This window comes from Corythoichthys intestinalis, chromosome 9, assembly GCF_030265065.1.
Source record: "Corythoichthys intestinalis isolate RoL2023-P3 chromosome 9, ASM3026506v1, whole genome shotgun sequence".
In the NCBI taxonomy this organism is placed as follows: domain Eukaryota; kingdom Metazoa; phylum Chordata; class Actinopteri; order Syngnathiformes; family Syngnathidae; genus Corythoichthys; species Corythoichthys intestinalis.
In genome coordinates this window covers 59146936-59158401 of record NC_080403.1, presented here as the reverse complement: position 1 = coordinate 59158401, position 11466 = coordinate 59146936, and the positions used below count along the sequence as shown (strand labels likewise).

The following is an 11466-nucleotide window of genomic DNA, read 5'->3' as shown; positions in this document are numbered from 1 at the left end:
ACTTAGGCGAGTTCACAAAGGCGGAGAATTCAGGGAACACGCTACGTCACCTCTGATCAAACTTGGAAGCTCTGTTTGTAATATGAAACGGAAGAAAACATTTGGTGTAATGAGGTCAAAGGAGTGTATTTCAGTGTCTTTTGCCAGTCCTTTTCATCTTCTTTTTAGTCTTCTGAACTAAAATATCACAAAGATGTATTTTTGTCATTTCGACTAGTTTTATTCGACGGTTACACAATGTTTTCATCTGTAAAATTCCAAACATTTTAGTCCGAATAGGTTACCATTTGGAATAAAGACTGACAGATGACACAAATCGTAGCGTCTTCAAAGACAACGCCAACTTCCTGATGATAATACACACTCAGCAGATGAACAGGATATTATATTACCTGGACAACACGAGACGAAGCTCGCCACGCTAAATGTGAACCCTTATGCGAATGCTATGCTAACGCTACAAGTTACATTTAGTGTGTGATGACCACTGTATACAAAACTTTAAAATCTAAAGCAACATTACATATTCTCTCTTGACAAGATAAGAAAACAAATCTTACCATGTGTTTCAAAACAAGCAACCCTGGAGTCAAGTTCAAATACGAATCCTTAGGTAGACATTTATAATATTACCCAAAATAAGGAGAGAAGGCACTCAATTTAGTTGAAAAGCTTGCAAGGAGAAGGAGGGGAAACTATACAGCTTCCGCAATCGTTCTGACTAGCCGCTCCTTCACCTCTCTTTTATTTGGGATGGCCCTAGCAACAGACGGGTGTCTTGCCCTAAAAGGGAAAAGAGTAAGCAAGTTGGCTTGTCTTTGTTTGGCTGTGTGTGTGTGCATGTAGGTGGAATTCTATACATATGCGGCCTCTTCTGCCCTTGACCAGACAAGACAAAACATTCTTTCTTTGTGAACAATAATAATAAGCATTTCTTTTGCGAGCAGCAACTGATTAGAGCAAATATATAATAACAACTTAATATCTCATCAAATACATTTCATGAAGCAATAGCATTTGGCAAGTAAAAAAATGCACCGATATGATTTCTTAAATGTTCCAGACAGTTTTAGTTTCTCAATGTCTGTGGCTTGTATTGAAGTTGACCTGTGGAACCTAGGCTAGTTTAAACCGAACAGAATGACAAGGCAGTTCTATCAAGAGCTAAACATGTTTATAATTATCAATCACAAAAGTGTACTGCAATCAATCATGGAACATACTATGATAGCAACCACTACTTTATTGTGAGTCTTCATTGGTAAAAGCAAATATCTAATAATGATCTTATCACGCAATCTAGCTAAACTCCAGTGAGGGGAGTGGTATATCTAAATTGTTACAATGCCCAAAGCGCTTTACATTAGCATGCATTTACCCTTTCACGCACACATTCACACAGCGCAGCCAACCCATTGGGGGCAAATTAGGGTTCAGTGCCTCGCCCAAGGGCACTGCGACCACTGACCCTTTGATCCCAGGACAACTACCAACTGCGCCAGCGATCATGTCGTATTAACATTCACAGGAGGCATTTTTCAATTTTTGTTCCGAGTTGAACCGGCGACTTTCATCACCATCGTAGCAACGCTTGCTTTGTTAAAAATAACTAGTGAAAATTGAGCTTTGATTTCTGGTAGTTTTTTTGTTTTGTTTTTTTCATCTTAGCTGCTTGTGTTTGGAGACTTGATTTCTGGCATTCAAGTTTCTTTCCCTACCAATCAGCAGGAGCCCCTCAACCTTCATAAAGCAATCACAGACGGACCCATTTTGAGCTTCCCTTCAGTGAAAGACCAGCAACCGACATTGCCATATATATTTATATTCTGATTCCCAGGAGCCTTTGCCTTCAGTGGATCGTTCACTGAACTGGAGCCGACTGCGATGCGCCCTTCGCAGGCCACTGCCGCACAATATATAGCTTTCCGGAATACCTCGGAGGACACTCGGTGACGACAGGTTTGGGTCAGGTTGAATGAGACACTGATTTTGGGAATAGAAGAATTTGCACACGTTCCACAAATAATAGTTCAAATATGCTTTTGTTCCCAGGATCCATCCATTCTCAACATGGCTTATTCTTATCCCAGATGACCTCGAGCTGACGACACCCTCAACTGGTGGCACAAAAGACAGGAATGAAACGTTCATTCATTCATCTTCCTCGCCGCTTATTCTCTCCGGGGGTGCCGGAGGCTATCCAAGTCGACACTCTCAATTGGTTGCGAGCTAATCGCAAAGAAAAAAAATAAAATTCAAAAATTTCAAAAATTCAATGTGCTCATGAGCACAAGTGGGACAAGGCATTTTAGGGGCTATTACGGACTTATTTATTATTTGAAAAATGATTTCCGAGCATTATTTTCACTAGATTAATTTCAGAACAACTCGGAAAAGACGTAATGAATTATTTAAAATTTAAACAGTGGGATGTCCTTCAGTTGTGGATTGGATTTTTGGGGCTCAAATTCTGTAAATTTTTAAATATATTTGGGTTTGTCGGATTTCCACCTTTGAGACAGATTGCCGGAATCACGCCAGCCGTACTGCCGGAACCGCGCTAGCGAAACTCCAACGACACGGGATGGCGCCACCCCAACAACTTGGCCAAAAGGCCAAACCACGCGCATTCACCTTAGTTTTACCCCCTTGCACCGACTCCGTTTTAAAAGCTGAAAAAAGGCATTGAAACATTGAAAAGTTGACAATTTATTCCAAGTCGACAGTAATCAGACAGCAAGGCGAAAATGGCATACAGACCCAGATGAAGAGGAAAGCTCGATCCAGGATCACCAATCAAAAGATTCCAGAGAAAAATGACAGCGATTAGTGAAACATTCAGTCTTTTAAAGGCTCTGGTGAGGCGGGCTGTAGTTCGTAAGTGTTAGGTTTTGTGTTGGTTCCCTGCTAGTGTGTTTCTGTGATTGCCCATTGATTTCACCTGTTGTACCTGCTCCTAGTGTATCCGCCAATCTGCATCCTTCTGTGTCACCCATCTGTTCCTCGTTGTCTCGTTACCCCTTGTCTCTGTGTGTATATAAGCTCCCAGTTTCTTTTCACTCCTTGTTGCGTCATTGTCAATGTCGATGTCGAAGTCCTGTCCAAGCCCTCGTGTATTAGTCCCTCCGATAAAGTAAGTTTTCTTTGACCCTTGCCTTTTTGTTCCCCAGTACTTTTGGTTGTACTTTGTGTTTTTGTTAGTTATTATTAAAACGTTTTTTGAGTTCACCGCCACCTGCCTTGCTGCTTTTTGTTTCCCTGCATTTGGGTCCACACCACCTGCCTGCCCGCTTTTCCTGACAGTAAGAAGGGTGTGTTTGGCTGTTTTTTAGGGTTACTGTCGTTGTGGATTAGGCAGGAGAATTCGTAGCATTACGGTTGTCAGTGTAACGATAGTTGAGTTGATTTTGCCAGCCTTGGTGCCACATGAGTGCTGAGTGCCAACTTCTCAGTCGCGGGTTCCTCTGTTATCAGATGTTCCTTGTGTGAGAAGAGGATGTCCTTTCATTGTTCTGGACTGTCCGTTCTTGGTTACCAGGAGAGCTGATGGTGGGATTTGTGGTACAGATGTCTTGGCCATCCCCTGTTTGTCTCGCTCAGTCAGCTACATGACGCGCAGGTTGGGCTTCCATATTCAGCAGGCATCCTGTAGTTGTTATCGCCCTTATCTTGCCACTGAAAATTCCAATCCCTCCAACAACACTCACACTTCATATTCTACTTGTTTTCATAAACTGTGATTTAAAGGTTATTTACTTTGTATTGGTTGGGTTAGAGTGATACAAACAGTAAATATGGGAAAAGATACAAATTCCTGCAGGTTAGAACAAATACAAGTAGAAAAAGTCTTTTGTGATATGATACTAGGACTTTCCACTTGAAGTCGCCCTCTGCTGGCCAAGAGAAATAATGCAGCTCTTTCACCTCCCGCTTGACTTTGCAAGCCTGAATCCATATCACTTTTACAAGGACATGAATGCAACGAATATTTGTCGTCGTTGTTCCGTTGTGTAATAACATTGTGTGGTGCGAGTCAAGAATTCCAGACATTAGGAAGTACACTGGAGTGTAATTGCAGGTTCCTTCTTGGTCATAATGCGTTACAATGCGAGCGATTTGTTGTGGTTTGTTCAATTGATTTGATGCAAAAATGAATGAATAAGCAACTACGAAGATGGCAGAGGGCCATTAAGATTAGGGTGCTAACTGGCATCGGCGTCATGGTTGTTATGTGAAATTCAGACTTCAACTAGATTACAGTCTTACCTGTAAACACTTGCTTTATTTTCTGGTTAATGGATTTTTTTCTCTCTGGCAAAGTATTACAGGAAGATGCAATTTTACCTAATACAGAAATCAAATTAAATACACAAAGAGAAACGTTCCGGTGCTGACGGAACAAAAGATGATGAACAATAAATGGAGAAAGTCGATACAAAATGTAGTTCTAGTCTTCATCCATTGTGTGTACACATTGTCTAGGTCAGCACTCGTGTCCGATCACATTTTTGCACCCGATTTTCATGATCTGCCGATATCGATCCGATGTCTCGGCAATTTGTTTAATAGTTGTTGGGTTTTTTTATATTATTTTGTTTCTTTGGACTGTACTCTATACACAATATTTTCTCACCCGATTCCGATCTTCTAAAAATGTGGTGTTGGGGCCCGATTTTTGATCACGTCATCTGATCGGAGACATCCCTGATCGTTATACCTTTTAGGGACGCTCCGAGTCAAAACAGATTGGACGTCTAACGCAGTCAATGGCCCTTTAAGAGTTCATCAAAGTTGATGTTTTGAAAAAATTGAAAGGTAAAATGAAGGAATCTGACCTTTTACCCAGATTGCCGGAATCACGCCAGCCGAACCGCCGAACCCGCGCTGGCGCAGCTCCAGCGATCCGGGCCGGCGAAATTCCGAAAACCTGGCCAAAAGGCCAAACTCCGCGCGTTCACCTTAGTCTTAACCCCTTGTACCGACTCCATTTTGAAAGCTGGAAAAAGGCTTCGAAGCGTGAGTTGACAATTTATTCTGAGTTGACAGCAATCATACAGCAGAGAGGTACCCAGGCGAGGAGCCAAGGTCACCATATAACAAGTCAACAAAAGGTTCCAGAGAAAAAATGACAACGATTAACTAAGCAGTCTTTTAAAGGCTCTTGCGGGGCGGGCTGTGGGCAGAAGAATGGTGCACTTGGGCTTTGTTTAGGATTATTGTCTGTTTGTGGATTGGACAGGAGAATTTGGCAGTTACTGTTGTCAGGGCAATGAGGGTTGTGGATTTTGCCACCTCACTGTCAAAGAGGCTCTTGGAGTCTTATCAGCCGTGTTATCAGTTGGATATCGAGCATTCTCCGGTGTTCCTTGTGTTGGGACAGGACGTCCCGCTATTTGTTCTGGACTGTCCGGAAGAACTGATTGCGAGAGTTGGTGGTGTAGACGCGTCAATCTTGCTCAGTCAGTTGCATGACGCACACATTGGGCTTCTGTGATAAGAAGGCGTCATGTATCTCTTATGCCCTATATTCTGATTATTTTCCTTACACTATGGTACAAGTGCTATTTGTTTTATGTTGGGTGTGTTAGAGTAATACAAACAGTTTAACAGTAAATACAGGAAACAATACACTGATCGATTATATTAAGTGTGTTAGAATAATGCAAACAGTTAGACGGTGTCTACCAGAAAAGGTACTATCTCCTTCAAAAACTAACATGATGGATTAAGACCAGGGGAGCCTTTAAGATGGACCCCTGTGGAACACCTTCGATGTGCTGAACTCATTCCGTCAATGACAGCCTATCGCTGTCAGTGGCAGCCAATGACTTAGTGTTTCAAAATAACGTTAAAAAAACCCGATATTTTTCCAGCCGATTTTGATCTTCTAAAAATGACGTGATGAAGTCCACCTGTGACTCCTTCTTACACAAGTGAATTTTTGAAAATGGTTAGGGTTAGGGTTCAAAAACTAACATGATGGATTAAGACCAGCGGAGCCTTTAAGATGGACCCCTGTGGAACACCTTCGATGTGCTGAACTCATTCCGTCAATGACAGCCTATCGCCGTCAGTGGCAGCCAATGACTTAGCATTTCAAAATAACGTTAAAAAACCCCGATATTTTTCCAGCCGATTTTGATCTTCTAAAAATGACGTGATGAAGTCCGCCTGTGACTCCTTCTTACACAAGTGAATTTTTGAAAATTTCATTCTGTGGATTTAGCAGCTAAGCAAGTCGACTGGGTGTTTCCAATTCCAACTCGCCCGACTACAGTAAAGTCCCCAGACGTCTTATAATGCATAGGAAAAACACGTTACAATGCATATATCTGAAATATATATATATATATATATATATATATATTGTTGTTTGAGGAAAGCTACGCTGTGACTTTAAGTGTATAAACTGTTTAAAAGAAAGGTGTTTCCAAAAAAGTTGGCTTTGGATCAAGACAAGAAAGTGTTATCTAATCTACTGGATGTAAAATGCTGCCAAACCAGAAGAAGGTTTATTAGCACAGCAGAGTGATGTCACACTAATGAATGAGTCATTAAATTATTATGTAGTATATTGTAATATTAGCCTGAGGGAGGAGGAAAACTTTCACTTTTTCAAATGAAGTAAGTACCTGTTCCAACACTTCCTCCTCCGTTTTTTGGAATATGTGGAAACTATTATTGTTGCTAAAATCCCCCTGCCTGCACTATAAGAGGAGACAGCATGGAGGCACACAGACACAAACAACCTTGGATCCTACTCCAGAATACAGGTGAACACACAGGTGAGTGTGAACACGGATGTGGGTTGGTGGTGGTTCACGGGCATCGGCGTAACTGAAAACGAGTCTTCCGTTTTATTAGCTTGATGAGATGGCGTCTATTTGTGTTATAAGTGCAGCAGTGATGATAAGGCATATACTTTATAATGTATTGGCGTTTAAATCCCCAAATTCTTTATAGATATGGACGTAAAATAGTTGCGATTCTTGGTTAAAAGCAAAAAAAACGTGCACTTAGCATTTATTTTACATAAATATGTTGAAGTACAATTCTAGTCTGTTAGTGAATGTAGCTAGCGGCCGCCTGATGTAAACAGAGCTTTCCCCGTGAAAATTCTTGTGAATAAATGCTTAAATCCCAGAATTCTTTATAGAAATGGGCGTAAAACAATCTCGATTCTTGGTTAAAAGCACACAAAAAAAATACAGTTAGCATTTATTTTACGTAAATATGTCGGAGTACAATGCTAATCTTTTAGTGAATGTAGCTAGTGGCCGCCTGATGTAAACAGAGCTTTTCCGGTGAATATTCTTGTAAATAAATGCTTAAATCCCCGAATTCTTTATAGGTATGGACGTAAAACAATCTCGATTCTTGGTTAAAAGCAAAAAAAAAAAAAAAACATGCAGTTAGCATTTATTTTACTTAAATATGTGGAAGTACAATCCTAGTCTGTTATTGAATCTTGATGTGGGTGGCCCCCTACTTAAATGCGAGGCGCAGTGCTTGACCGAACTGACCCTTTAAGACATTATGAAGTCTATGGATAAGGTTAAACATACGCAATGAACATCATTATCACTGATGCCACTCTTTTTCTATCGATGTATTAACTCAAGGACCTTCAGTCCATTTGAACTAGGAGGGATGCCAGTGAATGATACTGTAATGTTTGGGTGCCATTGACATCATTACACCTGTAAATGGATCACCATCCCAGCCACCACTCACTGGTAAAAGGCATTGGATGTCCATCACCATCAGTGGCAAAATTGCCAGACTAACTGGGCATTTTGATTCCTTTTAGCAGCTAATCTCCCATGTGTAACATCAAGTTAGGCTATATTGCTTTCTTCAATTGCAGATTCTTTGCTCCAATTAGCACGTGGATCTGTAAACTGCCTGTCATTTCTGATTTGGGGGTACAATTGAAGAAAATCATCCTAAAAATGGCCTAACATTAAAACGTGTTGGATTCTTTCATTGAGAAATTCTGAAAACAAAGACGAATGGACAAGAGTGACTCGATAAAAATGCCTCATTTTGCTGTTAAATGTGATTGCCTCTTTTACAGATGATGATGAGGATGCTCTTCTTCTCCCTCTGCCTCCTGCTGGGCCTTACGACCAAGCCCGCGCTCACCATGACTCTGCAGACCAGCAGATGCAGCATTAACGTCTACATGCCGGAACTACGTGGCTATTATTCGGAAATAAGACTAAAAGCGGTGAGTTTGACAAAAGCTAGCAATGATACAAAAGTGGATATTAAACCTTTGGTGCTTTGGCTTCAGATCATGGAGGACACAGAGACCGGGGTGACGATTGTGAGCAGAACAACAATGGCAGAAGTTCCGGTGAGTCCATTTCTGCTCCAAAGCAGGTTTTGAGAGTAATATTGTTATCTAAAACGTCAGACCTGTTGAACATTTTTAGGAGGAGCAGATGTGTTGTTTTATCCGCCTTATCCTTCACTTCTACGTGGAGAGAGTTTTCCGCAACTATGCTTCCGATCAGCCGGCGGAGCAACGGAGCATCAGCGCCCTGGCCAACGCTTTTGTCACCATGACACGAAATATTAACAAATGCGTAAGTGTCCCGAAAGCCCGCTATTTACAGTATCCGATGAGTGTATGTACTTTGTCCCCATTCAGTAAAACAAAAGGATGATTAGAGTGGACTAATAGAACAACAACATGTCACCAGTGAAGCCAAACAGCGCACTGGTCGACCCCTGCACGTTATCAGTAATACCATAAACTTCATAATGTATTGACGGGTCAGATCGGTCATGCACTGCGCCTCGCATTCAAGTCGGGGCCGCCCACACCAAGAGGACCTATTCACAAACACACGCACGCAGCGATCCAACACCGGATTTGTGTTGAAAAAGTAGGAAAGCTGTACCGCATACAAACAGGAAGGATTGTCTCAGGAGTGATTTGAGGATTCAAAGTTATATTTTTCGTACCATGCATGCATTTTAAAACATTGTGAAAAAAATCAATGGGAAAAATTAGCCGCTAAGGAGTTGGTGTTATACTTTGCAATATTTACGTAAAATAAGTGCTAACTGCCCGTTTTTTTTTTTTTTGCTTTTAACCAAGAATTGAGACCTTTTTATGTCGATATCTAGAGAGAATTCAGGAATTTAAGTATTTATTCAGAAGAATTTTCAACGCAAAAAGCTCTTTGTTGTATTAAGGGGCCGCCACAGTGACTTAACCAGCAGCACATTTGACATATTTCCGTAAAATAAAAGCTAACTGCAAGTTTTTTTGTTTTTTTTTAACCAAGAATCGAGACTTCTTTATAGATATGGACGTAAAACAACTTAGGGATTTAAGCATTTTTTTACAAGAATTTTCACCGGAAAAGCTCTATTTACATCAGGCAGTCGCTAGCTACATTTACTAACAGACTAGCATTGTACCTCGACGTATTTACGTAAAATAAATTCTAACTGCATATTTTTTTGTGCTTTTAACCAAGAATCGAGATTGTTTTACGCCCATATCTATAAAGAATTGAGGGATTTAAGCATTAATTCACAAGAATTTTCACAGCAAAAGCTCTGTTTACATCAGGTGGCCGCTAGCTACGTTTACTAACAGACTAGCATTGTACTTCGACATATATACGTATGATAAAAGTCAACTTCAAGTTTTTTTTTTATTGTTGCTTTTAACCAAGAATCCAGACTGTTTTACGTCCTTATCTATAAAGAATTTGGGTAGTCAAGCCTTAATCACAAGAATTTTCAACGAAAAAAGCTCTTTGTCTGTGATTCCACTCGGTCAGCTTTGACGGCCTCGCCAACAATGCAGGCCCACTATTTCTTGGCCCCACGCCCTGTCAATACATTATGAAGTCTACGGTATCTGGTTAAGTTTGGGGTAAAGAACTGGGCTAAAAAACTTTTAAACTTCACATAGTGTGACCTATGTTTTTCTTCTTTTTTTGGGAATTAAAAAAAAACAAACTTGAAAAGTAACACCAGTTACTTTGCCAAGTAACTAATTACTCTTATATTTCGTTAACTGAGTTACTAACTCAATTACTTTTTGGGAGAAGTAATTTGTAACTGAACTGTAATGAATCACTTTTTTAAAGGAAGATTAACAACACTGGCAATAATACAACAACAACATGTCACCAGTGAAGCCAAACCGTAAACTGATCGACGCCTGCACGTTACCAGTTCTACTATTGAAGTCTTTTATATGACAAAAATTGTCTGTAAATGTCAAAAATTGAGGAAATGGTCCATTTTTTGTGTGTTTCCTAAGAAATCTGGCGGAGCTAAGACCATTATTTTAGGAAGAGGTATGTTGCTAGAGCACCCTAGCCATATTACTGGTGCGCTGCAAGAAAGTATCACTTTGAAAATTGTGTGCAATTTATATGAATGCTGAATGTGTCATGACAAGGAACTCTCTGCTCCCTACAGCACTGTCTCTGCAATGAGGATACACAAAAAGCCATCGACTCTGTAAGGACCGAGTTCGACAAGGTACGCGTGCGGTTAATGTCCATATTTCAGCAAAAGTTAAGCGGATGCTCATCTATACGCGAAGCTCACCCTTTCTCCCCGTCTAACCCTGTACAGCTGTCCACCATCAAGGCGGCGACCAAAGCCGTAGCGGAGCTGGATACGCTTTTGGACTGGCTGGACAAAGTGGACCAGGCAACAGCTAATGCCTGAAATGCCTTTCAAATGATGACAGCATAGCCAGACTTGACTGTGACATTGAACATTTCTTGACTTTGTACTTGAATTAACTTAATAATTTTATCAACCTTATTTAATTTGTAGATAGATAGCATTATTTGATGTACAGTATATTTAACTCCGGCAAGGAGACCAGTAGGTTTGTTTACTGACAAAACGTACAGTACGTATGCAATGCAACAAAATAGCCATCCGTCCATTTTCACATATCCTGGTCAGAGTCGAGCGGTGCTGCAGTCTATGCCGGCTGACTTTGGCCCAAACGCCAACTACGAGTCGGTCGCAGCCAAACAATGTGCACTCCCGTTAACAACCATTGCGGGTGCCCTTCAAAGCAACACTGTTTGCACTAATGTCAGTCTTACTGTATCAGCAAGTACCAGAGTTGGGTAGTAACGCTTTACATTTACTTTTGGAGGAAAACTTACATCTAAGAGTAGTTTTTCTGAGCCATACTTTTTACTTGAGTAGATTAGTGAAGAAGAGGAAACGCTAATCTTACTCCGCTACAGTAGTCATTACATTTTTCTTCTTTATTCCATTTTTAAATTTGACATTTTTATGGCTCTACCAGTTTCACCAAGGAGACGTCACATCAATAATCACACGACTTCATCATACCAATCGGACTCAAGCTTGTCGTTCTATGATGATGCAGGCCTGTTCAATCACATCTTTAAAGCACTGTAAAAAAATATATATATATATATATATATATACTGGACTGTCTCA

The 11466-nt window shown here is 40.6% G+C and overlaps 1 protein-coding gene across 1 annotated transcript; it reads left to right on the top strand.

Moving 5' to 3' along the window:
- The first annotated feature begins 8077 nt into the window (after positions 1-8077).
- On the top strand, positions 8078-10707 carry il19l (interleukin 19 like). Its single transcript, XM_057846606.1, has 5 exons — positions 8078-8230; positions 8297-8359; positions 8439-8591; positions 10453-10515; positions 10612-10707. The coding sequence occupies exons 1-5, from the start codon at positions 8078-8080 to the stop codon at positions 10705-10707; spliced, it is 528 nt and encodes a 175-aa protein (XP_057702589.1).
- Positions 10708-11466: the final 759 nt, after the last annotated feature.